The sequence below is a fragment of the Neodiprion virginianus genome, chromosome 5, assembly GCF_021901495.1.
Source record: "Neodiprion virginianus isolate iyNeoVirg1 chromosome 5, iyNeoVirg1.1, whole genome shotgun sequence".
In the NCBI taxonomy this organism is placed as follows: domain Eukaryota; kingdom Metazoa; phylum Arthropoda; class Insecta; order Hymenoptera; family Diprionidae; genus Neodiprion; species Neodiprion virginianus.
The window spans coordinates 34,632,626-34,652,229 of NC_060881.1; the positions used below are offsets into that span (position 1 = coordinate 34,632,626).

Consider the following 19,604-nt stretch of genomic DNA (forward strand, 5'->3'; position numbering starts at 1 on the left):
ACATAACAAAGCTTTTGTTAAAAAAAAGGCGTGCATTTACATCAAATCTTTATTATTTATCCATCCATTTTTTCTGACTTCTCTCACAAGTGAAAGGTTGATCGGTTGGGTGTGCGGATAAATCAAATCACTTCAAGCTGCACCTTCGAACAAGTGAAGTAAGGATCAAGAATATTGGACTGAGCTGTGAAGAAGACGATCGAAGCTTATTACAAGATATGAATAAAAAAAAGTCGAGGAAACTGCCCGAGCTGGCGTTGCAATGTCGAATGGGGGGATGTTATTGTCACGGTACTGATATCCGACCAAATACAATGCAACGACTGTCGAATAACAAAAATGAAGGCCAATGGGATTGGCCACTGCAGCGGGAAGTTATCCAGTACTGAATAAGGAATTGTTATTCCTTACTTGTTGAACATCACTTGTTGAAAACAACTCGTTTTCATAAACTGATGGCAATAATCAGTAACGGTTTTCGGTTTTCAGATACTTTTTATATCTCTATTGTATCGGTTGTGCAGAGCACGTAGAACCTTGGATGAGTGATTTAAAGTAAATCCTTGGCAATCCACGCGTACAGCAGCAAATCATTAATATTATTGTGTGGAAACTGCAGTATGAGGTTTCGTTAAAGTAAGTGTTGATAGTCTTTGTCAAAACGTTGAAAAATGTGTATAATATACACGTGCGCAGCAACGTTACGAAACGCGTTCAATACATGTTCGCGGATAAAATTCATCCTTCGAACTGCAAGCGTTGCTTCTTTGTTTAGGGTTGCAAAATTGGTACAAAAATAGCGGTGAATCAAGCGACGCCCACGTTGAAGAAGGTTATGATACTTTGGGTAAGGTTAGATAAATCGTAGCAAATAAATACGTCTGGGTCTGAAGCAACGAGTGCGTTGTTATCGCGTATCGGCTTTTGCAATCAAAATAATAAGATGTATATCAACGGGGACTCTGCAACGAGACTCTGCGCATTGTCGCTTATATACAGCAAAACGTTCACCTTGGCGTGAAAAAATTTACGGCGTCTTTGTGCGTACAGCAAAAAATGCTTAGTACAGGGGCAAGGGTAATGCGTTAGAAATCCAGAACCCTTCTCAATTTCCAACATTCGCAACTGTCTACGATAGTTATATCTCGTCTGATCCTGCTGCGGCAAAAATGTCTAACACTTCATCTAATTGTAAGTCCATTTTTACTACGATTTGTCCAACAATTTTTGTTTCAGACAGGCCTGCTATAACACATCGATTCAAATTCGAAAGGCGAATGAAGATCCCGGCGATTTCATACGATTAATCGACAATAACAACCTAGTGGTTGATACAGTGATAAAAAATTATAGGCCGTTTATGTTCTTGAATTGAATAGCCCTGTAATTTTTCTCAGAAACATTTTTCGATGTGACGTATACCCGGGGAGATATTTTGTCCTCAACTGAAAATACGATCCCGGGGTCATTGTGTAATTGCAAAAACAAAACTGAACGATGCATCGACGTACCTACATATATATATATATATATACACACATATATATATACACATATACGTATACATGTATGAGCAAGCCGCCTTTATGCCTCGACAAATAAACTGCAGCGCGTGCTCAGAGACCGAGTATCCTTGAAATTCCCAAACGCATAATATGCGCCTGAGTGGTATGGGATCGTGTCACGCCCGATGCGATTGTGAATCCATGAACATGTATCCACATAACGTATGCACGTACTTGTAACGTTTTTTCATTACGAACCCAAGATGCTTCTCGCTAAACTTATTTTCGATGCAGTCATTTGGTCATCGCATTGCAGACCTGTGCATTTTTCGATGAAGCAAGTTTCGCTCTTTGTTATTCGTAATCTTTGTACATGCACTTATTCTTCTTTGTTTTTTTCCAAGCTAGCCAATTGTTTACCCGTGTATGAAGTTCGTTAGCAATTAATTGAGATGATATTTATACGATTACGCGTGCGTGATTAGCAAGCAAATATGAAACGAAAACAAGACTGTTTGAGGTTTTGTTTTCGAAAGCACTGAGCTGAGTAAAGAGGTCTATCTCCGCTCTATGCTATTTTGTTCCTTTGACTACATCTCTCTCTCTCTCTCTCTTGCTGTTGCTCTGTACTTGTTATATCGTATTGCTCAATGGCTTACCAACAGCTGACTCTAACGGTGGATTGTTACGTTCTGCCTACGGTCATTGTTGAAATTCTGCACGTATAACCGCGGTCGATAAGGGTTGCCGAGCAAATGATGACAAAGCCATTGCGTTTCGAGTTAAGTGCGAAGGTGACCCGTGGTGATTCATGTGCTGACGACCTCTCGTCTGGCCACGCGAGTATAGATTAGGAAGGAGGGGTTAGCCGCGCATTGAAGGAATTCAGGAGAAGTTAGGAGGTGGCAAGAGCCGCAGGAAGTTACCCAAAGAGATTATGTACCACCACCGTCACGAACTGCAGTTAATTTGCAGGGGTGTCAGAACGTCCAAATATACTCGTACATGCAGAACCAGAAACGGTCGGGCGTTCGCCTTGGTAAGGAATTTATTACCAAAAAGTGGCAGGATCTTCACCCTGATGTAAATGTCCTACAATATGTTGAAACATTGAAAAGAATGGAACGGATGCTCATTTCAGGAACGGTATCCCAGTGCGATTGCAATGTCACGTATGGTTCAGCTTCATTAATTTTAAAAATCATTTCAAATAGGAGGAAACGTCCAAACCCGAAGTAACGTGGGATCTCTGACTGTGAATTGGAAAATTCGCAAAGACTGTTTTGAAATCACGTTCTAAATAATGTCGTGCGTCACTCGTCGTCCTTTATTTGACATCGCGGCATACGTGTGTATATCAAGCGCGTTAACCCCCGCCTGTGCTATTCGAAAACTTCAATTCTCAGTAATCGCAAACGCATACGTGAAAAACAAACTACTTACTTATACACACGTATATACGCATACTCGCCAGGCAATATAGAAGTATTTACGAGATACGAAGAAATTAAAAAATGATGCATGAAGTTGGGAGAGTGGAAAAAACAAAGGATTAGGATTATAATAATTATTCAAAATTCGGACAACAACATTTTTATTCATAACATACATTGAACCACCAACAAATTTCCAAGGAATGAACAATAGCAACAAATAAAATTCTTTTAGTACTGCACTCTGACTATCGTTGGACCTTTAAACAGCCGAATGACCTTGGTCGGCGTCGCAGTATTATAGTCAGAGGACTCGACAGCGTGGCACGTTCCTCCGAGATCTACCTTGGATACTACTTTAGCAGAGTAACTTTTGTTATAATTATTTTCCATAATTGTGCCGCCCATCAAATATACTTCCGTGCGCAGTAAGGTCCACCTTAAAGCCTGAAGCTGATGAAAGTGGAATATTCGCCGAAAAATCATAACAATGAGCAAATAATACCGAATCATTGCTCTTGACGCTCCTGTTATGTGCACTTCGGAAGCCAGAAATAGATCGGCAGCCGTCTTTGTGCATCCGAAATGAGAAACCAGTTTGATTGGCTAAAACTTTCTATCAATTTCATATTTCGTAATAGTGCGGAAAATGTTGCGAAGGCGAAAAGCCCTATAGTCTCAAGTGAATAAATTTTTGCACACGGCAATACTTTCCTGCAGACCTCCACCGGATAGTCTGAGAGAATATATTTTGGTGCTGCGAGCCTCCCAATATGTAGAAATTGGAATGCCAATCACAAAGTAAAAGCCGCAAACGGGAATTTTCGAGTGTTAGAAATATCGTTTTCTGGAATGCTGCTTTATCGCTAATCGAACACGGCCCGATTTCCAAGAGAAGATTAATACACGTACACACGAGTAAGAATGTTCGGTAATATCCACACGAAGATGGAAAGTTCTAACCCCGTCCTCCGAGAATCATCTAGAAGCCAGCTCTCAGACCGAAAACCTAGACCTAAATAACCTACCCCAATCGATCAGACCCTTCGCTTGTCAGACGCTGAAGCTGCGCGGGCGGGGTATTGAGGGACGCTAAGAAACGCAGTAAACACAAATGGGTGTAGGATTATGTGACTGACTCTAGAACGCGGGGAGACAGCGACCGGATAGCGAGAACGAGATAGAAAATGAGAGAAAGGTTGATCCTGAACATAAACTTCCCCCGTACGGTGCGTCGACGAGACGCGACGCGGTGCTTCGCGCGACGTCGGCTTCTCGGCTCTCGTCTCCCTCTCCAGGCATCGTCGCGAGAAGAGTAAGGCCCCCTCCTCCCACACACACACACACACACACCTCCGGAGGGCGACACGGCGTACAGGAGGAACGACGACGGTGAGCCAGCCGCGTCGCCCTCACCCTCGTCCTCCTCCTTCTCCCTCCCCCCCGCCTCTACTACTCGACGCCTAAACGAAAGAGCCGGGAGGTGGCGGGCGACATTGGCAGCAGCAGCAGCAGCGGCAGACCGAACTCGCGACTGAGTCTCGTACCTACTTCGAGGCGGCTTGGCGGAGTCAGTTCTGATCGCGGTATCGAGCCGTTCGCACGTGTTATTTGAGGTCGTGGATGCGTGACGTTGAAAACCGTTTACTCAAGGCACAATTCGTTATCGCTTGAAACAGGAATTTAGTCAAATACGACGGCGCTACTTGTTTAATATTTTTCTACGAAAGTGACAGAGTCAATGTTCGTGACGTCGTCGTTACTACGCGTACGGTTTTAATCGAATATTTTAAAATTTATTTTTTACCTTGTAAACATACGTAAACACTGCGTAATAGTTGGAAGTTACACCGTTTTCAACTTTTCGGCGAACTTACACTTGTCGTATATCACTGTGATTGGCACTGACAGTTATACTCGGGGAGGAAGACAATTGGCACATTGGAACGTTTTAACCACCTTAGCCAAGTTTTAATATTGAGTTTCATCAACCGTCAGTCTTCGCGAGACGCTACGAGGGATATGAACACACGTGGTCTTCAGTGTCCGTCCATATCAACGATCTGCGCGCACTTTACAACAGTTTACAAACAATACGGCAATAGGTACTGAAATATTGGAAAGCAATTGTGTGTGAAAGTGTTATTTTTATTATATTTAACTACGTTTTTAACACATCCGATTTATATCCGCTGTGAGGATTGACTTGAAAACGTTTTAATACAAGTGAACAACACAGCGAGTTGTCATTCTTTTTTATTGGACTTAAAAACGACAACCATAACCAGAAGGACAACGACAAAAAAACCTTTCAAAATTGGTAAGTACTCAGTTCAAAATTTTCGTCTCCTCCTCCTCCTCTTCTTCTTCTTTTTTTCTTGTGACGTCTAACTGTGACAACACGGTGTTATCTCTGAGATTTTTTTACCGTCACGTACGACATTTGTATTGTCATAAACACAAAGCAACAAAGGTAAAGAGATTTGAAACAAGAAGAAAGCGAGGAAGAAAGAAAGGCACGCGTCTGCAGGCCACCGAAAAAACTAACAGATTATGCAATTGGTACATGGGCAAAAATAAACCCGATTTAATCATATGCAAATAGCGATGTATTGAGTAACGTTATGAGCAGCGCGCCTCGTTTACACCGACAGTGACATTGAAATAATAATTAATTACAATTTCGTAAGTCCCACTCTACCTGTAACTTACAATGCATTCATACTCACCCGCCGCATTTAATTTTGTCACACTTATCTTGTTATGACACAATGCTGGATTTAAAATTCTTCATTAAATCTTGAGTCAGACAGTTGAAATAATGTTTACTCATCGGATCTACAAGAAAAACATATCGCAATGTTTCCAAGTTATTTCGTCAGGTACAACCCGCAAGAAGCAAAATAAAATAAAAATTATTCCAAACTTGTAAATAAAAATATATAAACGCGTGGAGAAAGATCTGTCACTATTACTTCATGCGGTGTCATCTATCTCTTCCTCGTCGATATACATAACATTGTTACGCAGTGACGTTATGAGTGCATATTGCAGTGTTTGGCCATTCTTGGAGTCTCGATGATGGTTGCCTTTGTGCTGAAGCTACAAATTGATAATGACAGACGCATACTGCACGTATACCGATGCGATGAGTAAGCGCGTGTTGAGGAGGAATGTTTTATTAACGGCGCAACATATCGGTAATACAATTCATTGCGGTATATCGGCCGTTAGGAATAGGTTCGTTAATCCCTTGCGCGATTTAGCACAAAAAAAAGCTCTGCGATCAATATTGTTGTATGCATATGGACCGTGATGTGTCGATGATTGACGTGTTTATCACAGTAAGATAACAACACCCACGGGGTCTGGGGTGTGTATCGAAAAGCAGCAACACGTTTTTAATTAAAAAAGAAAAAAAATTTATCTCAACAATTTATACGCATAACTAATAATAATCGGGCGTTGACCTGAATTTTCACAACGATCCGCAATATGATTTCCATATTTATATTTATATCGCACTTATGCAACAAATCGCGACATCGTATTATATTGTTACATATATAGGTTCAGAAATCTGTAACTTTGCAACATAGATTCCATCTGTTTCAACTGAACCTGAAGAATTTGACAAACACTTATCCACACTGTCACCATACGCACCTTGACACTATCGATGTATGCACGCGACGCTTATTTGCTACAAGTGGATCACACGTTGTTATTTCATTCCGCCTTGAGCGATGATAAGAAATGTTTTGCGGAGAGAGAATTGCGAGAAAAAAAGACACAAAAAAAATGGAGCAACACAAAATAACTTATCGTCAGATAGGTACATCGAATGTCGCAGTAGTTAATAATAGTTGAAATAGCACAAACAACAGTAATAATAATGATAATAACAATAATCAACGTTGACCTAGTTTCGTCGGTCCTCGCAAATATTTTTGCAGCTTTTACATCTGCGCTGTCGCTACCTGCCTGCGTGCCTACTGCTGTAACACTACCAACACTACCACTACATACTTACGCATTACGTATTGTTCCGTCATATTTATTGTCGCCCGGTTATAGATTACATGGTAATCTGATATCTGTATTATCAATTTGACTGCTAAAAGTAGCACGTGTCTATCGTAGTGCGCGTATATTTTAGAACCTAGAAAAAAACCCGCGATTATTGCGTATCTATCTGATTACCTGCAGCTCATTGCGAGGGTGTAGAAAGAATGAATAAATATCACGTATAAAGTATTGATAAACAGAGGGTGCGTGTACGCTGATATTATCTAACTCGGTATCGTTAACAAAGAGTAATCACCAGTTACACCGAAAAGAAAACTGTAACAAGTAGTAAAAAGTAATACAGTGATAATGGGAAAAAACAAGAAAAAAAAACTCGAACAATGCAAGAGAAAATAAGTGGCAAGAGGTAGGAAAAGGAGAGCCTCCTTCTCGTTCAGGGTCGAAACTCTGCCTACTTGACGCTCTCCTCTGGTCCGGTATTATAGGCGTTACATGTATACGCTGTGTGCACGACACATACAGCTACATAAGAGAGGACGCAAAGTAGGCCACGGCCTAATTTACTCTTCGTGCTACGAACATCGCAATCACGCGCGCACGTGGTGTATCATGTTTGACGACTATCCACTACTACTATACTTATATATACTACCGCTTAAAACACTAATCTCTTTACATACGCGTAAGTTTAACGCTTTACTTACGCGACGTGCGTATGCACTCGTGACGTGATAATTTCATACTACGGCATTGCGATAACTTGATGCGATAACTACATACACAGAAGAATTTTAACGCTCTTAGAAATGTTCCGCGTTCTCCGCATCGCGTTCTATACCTGCCGCATTATTTGACGAGCACGGACCCACAGACGACTTACAAAGATGGACTGCGCGCGGTCCTGTGCAACGAGCTGAAGCCGTAACTGGAAAGAGAGAACAACAGCCGCAGTCGGATCTCTCACTCTGATCGGTAACTTGACGGGGGAAACACACAGACTCGTAAAAGTATACCTCCCCGCCCGGCGGCTGCTCCCGACTTTTTCGATCGTGCAACAGAGAGATCCGGCTCCAGCTGTTGCTCTCTCTTTCTAATTACAGCTTCAGCTCGGTGCACAGAACGCGCAGTCTACCTCTATAAGTCTATGCATGGATCCAATAATTTATTGCGTACGGTTCTCACTTGAGCTTTAACATCACTTGACTAAGATAGAGTATTACGAGCGAACGAAGAAAAAATACGTGGAAACGAGAACTCTTGCATAGATAGACGACAGATTATCGACACGGGATAGTGATAATAGTAGTGATGTAATGATGTCAAAAAGTACTATAGGCGTGGGTATATTATCGTGCAAATGATATGCGCGCGCTGGTCGGCGGGTAACGGTGCTTTGTGACACACATACGGAGGCTCGCTATCATTTCCGTCCATCTAACTTTCCAAGTATCTCTCTACATTCGAGAGTTGCATAGGGTACACGATGGATTGGTAAATCGATCGATACATCGATGGGTCGGTGCGGTCAGGAACATTGTTCAACGCGTTACTTGTACCTACAAGCCATCGAACACTTTTGCGTCGATTCCCTACCCTGATGTCTTTTCTTTTTTTTGTTATTCTCGTAACCGTGATGCACGACTCTTTGGCTCATACTCGTTTATATCTATTTATGTATGTCAATCGTTTTAATAGAAAAGCTGATAACATTTGCGGAGCACGTGTCCCTCGTCTAATCGATTTCCTGTTTGCTCAATCTCGGTGTATGAGAGCGAATCACGCTCGTTCGTCCAATACGCAATAAATACGTAACGAATTGACCACTGATTTATAGGTCTGTTTTACAAAACTTGTGCAATCCTGCAAAACAACTTCTCTAAAAATACGTGCACATACAATTAGTTGATGTTTTACTTTTTCTTTCTATCTTTTTTTTTTCTTGTCCTTTTATTGTTGACTCTTTGTGCATAGGTCGTGGCGAGTTTCTTCATCCATTCATTCATTTATGCGCGGTTTATATTAATACGAAGATGTGATTGTTCCATCCATCTGTAACCCGGATGCCACCCATCCATTTAATTATCAAATCAACTGTGTACACCCAACGGGATTGATAATTCTGTCACTGACGGCTGCTAAAATCCCTTATGTACATGTTTAACGCGGTAAAACCAGCCGCCGTGTTAGTTACTACGTTGTAGTTTGACGTACTTATTCGCAACTGATATACGTACACCACTTCTATTTCGTACACAAGATTCCCGTTTTTTTTTTTTGAAACAACAAAGTAGGTATATATTAAAATTTCGTAGTGCCTAGATGTATCAGCTTGAAAACAACGTTCGTTTAGCTTACTACATGTTTTATTACCGATCTGAATCGAACTCGCATTTTGTTTTGGACAGAAAACAAGGTAACCGGAAAGTTAAGACACTAATGAATATTACTATACATACTTACACCTACCGATGTTTGTATCGCGTGTATTCGTATGGCGAGGTTTATCTACAGTGTTTGATAATCAAAGCTTGCGGCGTCTATACGTACTATGATTACGCGACAGATTGAGAAGAGAAAGAAAAGAAGATAGCGGGGATAGTTTGAACTGCTATCAATACGCATTTTATATAAATATATATTTATACAAAATCATGATTATAGGTCGAGATAATATGGATCATATGTATTATCTTACACAATTTTAAGCAATCTTGTGCTGTTATACCGTTACATTGTATCACTGCGTAGTTGCGATGACACGTGTATACATGTATAATAGGTAATAATAATAATCGTTGCGCAATATTACCAGGGTAACACGTGCCGGCGCAACACGGAGATGATCGCTTCACCCCCTTCCTTTCGTCCCAACATTACCAACGGCTATGCTTAGTACATACATACCTACTAATAGTATACTCGGCACCGGGATTAATCGGGCATAGCTCAGCTGCTGCGACGGGACTAGATAAAGAGAGCGAAATGGTGAAGGAGGAGGAGGAGTAGGGAAAATTTAAACGAATAAAATACACACTTCACATCGATAATGCCCCTGCAACCAGGCCACTTAATATTATATCGCAGTATGTTGAATAACATAACCGCTTATCTCATACTACGGCGACGATTCACGTTCCGTTTTATCCCAAACTTTCATAAACCACTACTCGGGCATAGATTTATAATTCATGTGTTTCGTGCAGTAGATATTGGTCAACAACGTCGTCGGTACTATGTTGTCTTTTTCTCTCATTTCTTTTTTTATCGTTTATTTTTCAAACGTGTTCTTATCGTGACATCACGCGGAGGAAATACCCATTATGCTGTTGCAGTACATACACGAATAAGAAAAAATGATGAGAATAAGATTGAATCGAAATAATCATTTCACGCAAAACAAATCACCATCGATGATATAATTTGTTGAAACACGCAAACACACGCTTACAAATAGTAGATCGAGCAGTAGCTGTGACAATGAGGAACAGAATTAACAGTTACTCTGTGTAAGTTACGTAGCTGTACTTATCTTGCGTAATAAATTAGGTAAATTTTTTTTTTCCGTTATACCTGAATAGATGCCTACACTTTATACGCGCTGTAGTAAGATAGGCTTCTGGCAAGCGAGGTGGCGGGGCAAGGAGATGGAATGCGACGCGACGCGACGCGACGCGTTTCGTTGCGTGAACAGTGAACCTAGGCATAGCCGGAGATTATACGGTCCAACACGTGACAGTTACTCGGATAGATAGTTCTGATATATTATAAGACTCTGGTGGCACGAATTACGTAATTCCTGGAGGAAAACTACCATCTTGTTTTTCGATCCGAAATATCGATAGTTTTTTCCTGCATAAACCTCTCGATGTTTCTTCTGAGTATTTTTCAACATTGCACGATTTTCGAAGTAAAAAAAAAAATATGCCTAGTGTTTATTTTGCTGCAAAATTTGAGGAAGAGAAAACAACAAGGGGAAAAATTATGAATGATAGAATTGAATTAAAATTTAATCACGTCGCGTGACTTTATTAGGATTTCCTTGTGCCAATGTATTCACATACGTATATGTGTATAAAAGAGGAATTTACACGCAGCAGGATAGTCAGAAGCCGCGGCTGATAACTACACAATTATCTATAGCTATTAACCTCTGACTAATATCACAATATTTCATCATTCAGGGACTGCGTAACGCCAAACAGCTCGGCTGTACCGTACGCAAGCATATTATTGCATGACCATCGCTAATGTATTCGCAGAATTGTGTATGTAGCATGTTTCTATTTGGAGCGCGGTCGGACCGACTTTCCTCGTCCTTTTGGTAATTCTGGGACCCTCGAACACTGAGGGAATGACGTGTAGCGTTTAGATTCGTCGGATGGAAATTTAATATAACAAGCGGAACGTAGTTGGCCGTTCTAACAACATAACGCGTGCATGAGCCCGAACACGGATCCAGTGATTTATTCCACGAATGATTCACCCGGTCTTACATGTGTGTGTGCTATACATACATATTTATATGTATGCGTACATTATACATACACAGGCATTCCCAAGCGGGGAATTCTCAATTGCTTAATAAAATTCCGGGAATATTTGACAACCGGAAATAATAGCGAATCGACTACCTAGGTCATCGACGCGCTGCCACGGCACGCCGAGCAGAGACGCCTGTCGAGAAACGAGCCAACTTGTACCTAAAACGCGGTTGTAACGACTGCGAGCACGTGGCCGTAGAACGGGGCACAACCTTGCAGCAGGTTGCGTAATCCGACAAAGCCGCAAGATAAAAGCCATCCTTCTCTCCCTCTCTCTCCGTTTCTAGTCCAGGTTAAGCTTGGTTACCGGCTACAAATGGATCTTATGTGGTTAAAGTTATAGACGGTGCACTGGGGCTTACGATTAGATTTGCAGACAGACACCGATCGGCCGAGTGACGCGATAGCCACCGTGATAAGCGTTACGGTTGGAGCGGGCAGATTTTGAATTTCAATTTTCGAACGCGTCGAACGGCGGTTGGTCACTCAACGAGCACCAAGTATCGAGGACCGTTCGGAATATACATTAAATACGCCTCGCTGTTAATAGGTTTGGCTAGTAACAATTTTTTGGCTTTCTTATATATATATATATACATTTTTTTTTTTTACTCCTGGCGTCATTATCATTGGTTGTACAGTTGGCAGGGTGACAATTATTTATCTATTGCTACTTCGTAGCCAAGTAGAAGACTAAAACTGTTGCATCGCGTCATTCAGAATTCGAGGCACCCGATTCATTTTGTTAACACGTTCAGACGACACCGAACACGTACTTACAGGCTGATCAGGACTCTGCTGCGATTTCGTCTATTGCGCAATAAATAGTTGCGTGTGCACACAATGTACAATCAGGGTGATCACGAGTATCTAAGTATATATACACAACTTACGAAACTTGAGCATGATTTGCTTTTTTCAATTCGAAACCGAAATCTGGACACTTGAAATTTATGTCCGACGTATTTACTGTACGTCTAATAACACGGACGTTTTTATGATTTTCAGAAATGTTGTTGAATAATGGCTTTTCATGTGATTTCCAGGGGTTGTCTAATTCGTCATAACTAAATATATATACCTTTACACATATTCATACGCCGGATCGCGTCGTCGCGAGGACAGTTTTTCAATTGAAAATTGTCATGATCACACATTACACTTGTTATACAGGTGGTACGTATAAGTCAATGAGTTGACAAGGTGACAACGAAACGATCATGCCGCAATTCTCCGCGAGTCTGAGTCGCTGGTTAGCGGAGGTTATTTTCTCTAGGTCGAATACAATGTTAGTTCCTTGTTCCTGGCTGCAGCATAAGTTAACCATTGTGTACTTGGCTTCAATATATTGAATACATAGGTTTATACATATACTGATAGATCAGCTATCATTGGTACATGTATAAACGCAACATTGACGACAATCCTTGGAATGTACAAGTATGTATTTAATACTCACCTCGGATAATTCCGTTTTGTAATCATCGCGCAAGTTTGTTTTTTTTCTGTTTTTTTTTTATAGGATGCTTCAGTCACGTACAGTAGCGTCGATAAGTATATATACGTGCGTTCATCAAAAAGAAGAAAAAGGAAAAAAATAAAATAACTAATTAAGTATTGACTGCATTTTCACGTCCAAGGATCACGGTTTGCCGGAACGTTATCGCGTCCCAGGTTATCTAGTACTTATCATTCTCTTTCGCTCTCTTCTTTTTTCTCGTTTTATGTGTTCGTTCCTTGAGAACGAGAACAGCCTTGAAAATAAAAGAAACACCTGTTCAAGACAGCCTTATATTATACCGTCACAAATTGTATACCGTGCGTATAATATTGTTATTAGCAACGAAGTGTGAAACATTGATTGAATTGAAATTTAATTTGTTTAATGTCGAGTCAAACTGTATATTACGTAATTTCTGTTACAGATGTTATAAGAAGACAAATTATGGTAGCAGAATTTGTCGCCCGTCAAAATGGATCGCCCATCAACGGTGAAACCGCTTGCCTGAATTTAAATATGCCGGGAGGACACAGTATGGCTCACGCAGGTCACGGAGGACCTCACACGGGGGGACATCACGGCCCTATGCCGCCCCTGACTCACCCGGCCCATCCCGGTCACCAGAGTCATCACGGGGCGCAAAGCACGTCGCAGCACTCTCACAGCGACACCGAGAGCCAAAGTCATCCGGATACATACGGGCCGAACTTCGACCTCAGGAAGGAGCTCTTCTCCCAGAGGAAACAACGGGAGTTCATACCCGACAATAAGAAAGACGACAGCTACTGGGACAGGCGTCGGAGGAACAACGAGGCCGCCAAGAGGTCGCGGGAGAAACGCCGTTTCAATGACATGGTGCTGGAACAGCGGGTGATGGAGCTTAGCAAAGAGAACCACATTCTGAAGGCCCAGCTTGAAGCGATACGCGACAAATACGGTATATGCGGCGAGTCGGAGATAAGCGCCGAGCACGTGCTCGCTGCTTTACCGACCGAACCACCGCTCGTCAAACGACCCAAACTCCCGCCGACCGCCGCTATCTTATACGCCAGGTCTCCGAGCCCTGTTCCCACATCGGTAATCCACCAACCCGTCAGCGGCGCGAGGTCTCCCAGGTCACCTGCTCAGCTATACGTCCCGGAAACGACGGCCTACCCCGAGACCGACAGTTTCCAGTACACCTACAGCCATCCGGCGATGCATTTCGACACGACGAGCGCCCTCAACTTGTCAAGGGGTCGCAGGACCCAGTCACCCTTCGAGGTCTCATCGGGCAGCGGCGACGAGGGCGGACCCCAGGTTACCGCCGCTCAGACAACTGTTAATAACAGCCTGCCACACAAGCTCAGACACAAGTCGAGGATCGGCGACAAGGACGCCGCTAGCGCTCTCCTCGCCTTGCAGGGTATAAAGCAGGAACCCGGCCCACGAGCCTCCCCGCCCTGGGACAACGAGGGATCCAGCGACGAGAGAGACTCCGGGATATCCCTCGGGGCCGAGTGGCCCGGTCCTGGAAATCTTGCCCCCGTTCCCGAGACCGAGCACGAAGTCAAGTCGAGGCTCGATCGTTTAGCGTCAGAGGTCGCCTCGTTACAGTTGATACTCCGTCTGAGCAAGTCTGGAGATGCCCAACAGCAGCAACAGCAACTGCAACAGCAACTGCAACAGCAACCCCAACAACAACAACAACAGCAGCCGCAGCAGCAGCAACAGCAGCAGCAACAACAACAACAACAACAACAGCAGCAGCAGCAGCACCAACAGCAGGCAGCGCAGGTTCCTATCACTGCGGCACAGTGAAATATTACGGTGCACGTATTTCCAATGTTGGAAATATCACGCGTGATGATTCTGTATGGATATATACCGATTACCCGATGAACGGACAGACATCAATGTATATTTACAAACGACGTATTACCGCCCGGTTCCGTTTTTACCCACGACTCTTTCGTACGAGTCGAAAATGATTGTAAAAGCCGGATTTACACGGGGTAATGGATTAATCACATCCCGTCCTCTTCTGTCCCTTCGGACCTCAATTTATTACGGTACCGCTCCCCATATCTCTTCAAATCGTGCCCCGTATCCAAGTTTTTCAAATTCTGTAACTTCTGCGAGAATATCGTTATATCGAAAAAATATATATATACATATAACTAAGATTTTTCATATATACTTTGATAAAATACGAATTTACGATTTCAAGCCTTCTATTATTGAATTTTATTCGATCTATTGATACATCTGTACGGTCCTATGCATTGCACATCAGTCATTGTAATCACGCTTGCAAACGATTTCTTTATTGCTTTGACCGTATTTATCTTGGAAACAACGAAATTCTCAAACTTGAACTTGTAGCAGACTAGCAGACTTGGCGATGACTGAGAGAATATTCAGGTAGTGGATAACGAAAAAAGTTACCAAGAAAAGAAACAAACAAGCATACTGCAAGTATCAACAGTATTCCATGTGATTGAGTATATTGAATAATAACTTTCGAAGCGTTTCTTTTCTCGCGTACTTGCATCGATATCGACAAAAATTTGAGATGGATACGAATAACTAGTGGAGCGGAAAGTCTACGGATGGTTTCTAAAGTTTCGCCCTGGCGTTGAGGATTTCAGGGTGGACGTTTTATAGCTGTTGAAGAACAACAATATGCAGATATATGTGTGTATACTGTATACATATATATATATATATACGATTTGTGTTACGTTATGGAGAGACCGCTAGACCAATATGCGTAAACAAATAATGATGATAACAATCACAATATGAATTTTAATGACGATTCTGATAATAATATGATAATGTTAATAATAATGATATAATATTTTTCGCCACCATTGTGTACACCTGATGTTATTACTACACTAAACCACCACGACTGCTACTGCTACTGCTACTGCTACTATACTATTACTATTACTACACTACTACTATTACTACTATTACTACTAATATTATTATCGGTATAATTATAAAGCATCGCTAGCTACTTTCAATCCGTGAAATCCTATCTCTCTGAATGCAGTATAGGTGTAATCGGATTTATACTACGCGTATCGATGCAACCATCGCCACCACGATATTTCTAAAACAATGATTGCTATTTATTAATCAAATATCATCATATTCTTACCGACTATATATATTTATATTATTCGTGATGCAATGAAAGTCGAGGGAATTCGCAATTTTACAAATATCACCACTGTATACAACGCAACGTTTGTTGACAGTACTCACTCATTTCGATTCGCTTTTTGTCACTATATATTTTATACTTCTGTCCGTAGTTTTCTATCCTCGACTCCTTCGCCGCCTAATTTTCAATTTTCTTCTGGTTTCTGAATTGTTTTGAAACCGATTGAGACTTGCGGAATCGAAGATCTTCTTCAGTACCCAATTATCCAGTATTGTTAATATTATTGTTACTATTACTGTTATCACTTTTGTTGTTATTTTTATTATCTTTATTATTATTATCATTTCTAGAGAAGAAACACTTGTTCTTGCCTTCACTTGCGGTATTTAGGAAGGAATTAAAAAAAAATAATCCTTATTTGGATAATTGCTGGCGCCATGGTGTGTAATGTTTCACTTGAAACAGTTTAATATTTACGAAGATCTTCGATTTCGATAATCCAACTAAATTCTGTACTTACCACATCTTAGCATGAATTGCTTTTCATGAGGCGTTGAAAATCGCATAACTGGATGATGTTATTAAAATAATATATACAATTGCTTTCGGATTTAACAATAACAATGTCTGTCGATCGATCAAAATGGACGAGAAAAAAAAACGTTCGATATGTTCATCAATATAAATGACCATCGACGATTCTGTCTCTATTTACATCACTTTTACGAAATTATACAGATTCATATAAATATATAAGTATGTGTATATAATGAATATATCCATAAATATGTCTACGTACAATACACAAACATTATATATTTAAGTCATATATTTTTCGAATGCGAACATCAATGTATTTTTGGATATCACGTATATAATAAGAGTTGAGTAAAAGAAAGGAATTGGTAACAAAAAATTGGACATCGTTTATATTTACATGGATGTGCGAAAAGGAGATAGAGGAGGGGCACCGAAATGTGGCTATAATCTATCATCCGAATCTAGGCCGCAAACGAGACATAACAAACTTGAGTAAAACAAGGAAAGATAAAAGTTAAACGTACATAAACAGAATCATTTGAAACTATTCTAAACTATTACATATAAACTAGGAGAGATTTGAGAGACATGAAGTATATTTGAAATTAGTACGGATATAATTACATGGGTCGAGCATTGCTTCGTCGCGTTATAAAGTTTCATTCGATTCCATTATGCGTTTCTAAGGGAATGTGTAAATAAATTAACAATCGTTCGCCGTATTTTAAAAAAAAATGAAAAAATAAAAAATAATCACAAAAATGTGGTGCAAAAAGTAACTTTGACGCGGAAGAATATCTGGCCCATGAAATCGTACGTTATACAATAGGGTATACACAGTGTAACTATATAAAAGTTTATCTATTACCAGTAATAAGAGTAATATTAATAATAGTGATAACAATAATAACAACAACGCTATAGCATCATTACCGTTGTATGCATGCATATGTTTGTACATTTATATATACATATGTATTGTTATATCATATTATATTGTATGTTAAGAAAAACACTAATATTGTAGACGTAACCAGAAATTATTTATTATATTAACTGTATGTGTAAAATTGTATACTATTTAAAGAAAAACTTACACGCAATACACAAATACACACACTCAAACAAACGACCATACTGTCTATAATTTTATATAAATATTATAATATTGTAAGAAATCATTAAACAGCAAGAGAATAATCATAATAACAGTTAAAATTGCACCCCATTTAGTAACAATACTCAACTAAGATTTCTCGTATTGTGTTATATAAAATAATATGAGTGTGAAATTTGAAGTGCAATTGTTTCTACACGTAATTGCGAGAATATATTTTGTGTCGAGGATGTTTTTGTTGTTGTTTTTGTCTTGGCAAGAGGGGAGAGGCGGGGCGTTTGAACTTGTACGTAGCTATATCATTAGGACCGTAGATAAGAATATGACAGACACATGAAATTCTAGCCGCAGCCAGAGCCACAGCTAACGTGATATAAAAATAATCAATTTTTACTATAATGAAGATAATTCTGATGGTGATAATTTATGAAAATAACAATTGATTGATCCTCTGTAAGCCCAATGCAAGACTGTTTATAAATATTGGTGTTGAAAAGATGAAAATATTATGCATATATCGTACGCAGGTATACAGGACTGAAGTTTTCCTATTCTATCTGTCATTGTTTTTATATCGTTTGCTACTTTTATTATATGTATAAATATATGATACATACAAAATATAGTGTAGTTCAGTATGCATACATATTATACATACATATATAGTATAAATATAAATAATATTTATATGACTTGTGAGGTAAGGAGAATTATTATATGAGAAAGTAAAAAACTAAAAAAAAACTTTAAAAAAATTTTTAAATAAATAACACCGTGGAAAAAATATTGATAGAAGTGCTATGTCGACTAGATATAAAAGTGATATATGTATACTTTGTGCATTATAATAATACAACGATCATGGTAAAGTTTTGAAATTTTTTCGTATGTTTATTATATTATGTTTATATGCAACAAATATGCAACGTACCGTAATATTTGATCTTGATATGCCTTAAGTGTGTGATTTGTTATATACAAATTACGTCTCGGTGAAACCCTATCGAACGCGATTTATCAATTATTATACACATTAGATTCTAATTATTTATTGGTTAAACGTTATCATTCACTGTTTTTTTTTTTGGTTTTTTTTCTATTTCTTTTCTATTGTTCGTGAAAAACGACGAGTGTATATAGATATATTTATGTATAATCTTGATCAAATATGCAGCACAGGTTCGAGAAAAACAAAAATATAATTCTGAGGGTGGCAAGTTAATAGGAAAGAAATGTAGAAAAAGGAAAGAAGAAAACTGCTCTGTGTGTTGTAAGTTCGGTAACCCCAAAGTGAGAAAAAACAATTTCAAAACATGCCGCGATGTATTTCATCACCCGTGTAGCATATACATATAGACATGTAGATAGATACATATCTACATTTTTATGCAAATTTGATGAAATTTTTCTAACTAGTATTTTTTAACTAGAGCAGAATATTTGAAAGTTAGTGGCAGATATTTACTCAGGAAAGGTGCGCAACATGATCGATAGCTTTTTATTGCGAAGAAGCGACAAATATTGCCTGAGTACGTACTGTATAATTATATATAATATCTAATAAGTATGTATAATATAAAAACATATCTAAGGAGCATATGTATATATGAACACGTCAACACATGTATACACTACACACACCATACATTGGATTAGGGCGTCGACTGGTGAATAAATGTGCCTAGTAATAGGAATATGTTTAAGAGAGGTTTTACTCATTTTTGCCAAAAACATTCGTGTCCTTGTCGAACTTTTTTTATCGTGCAACTGGAGTAAACCAA

The 19,604-nt window shown here is 39.7% G+C and overlaps 1 protein-coding gene across 1 annotated transcript; it reads left to right on the top strand.

Moving 5' to 3' along the window:
• The first annotated feature begins 4,435 nt into the window (after positions 1-4,435).
• Positions 4,436-19,526, top strand: LOC124306271 (mediator of RNA polymerase II transcription subunit 12-like). Its single transcript, XM_046766780.1, has 2 exons — positions 4,436-5,258; positions 13,434-19,526. Exon 2 carries the CDS (start codon positions 13,454-13,456, stop codon positions 14,807-14,809), a length of 1,356 nt encoding a protein of 451 aa, XP_046622736.1. The 5' UTR covers positions 4,436-5,258; positions 13,434-13,453; the 3' UTR covers positions 14,810-19,526.
• The last annotated feature ends 78 nt before the right edge of the window (positions 19,527-19,604 follow it).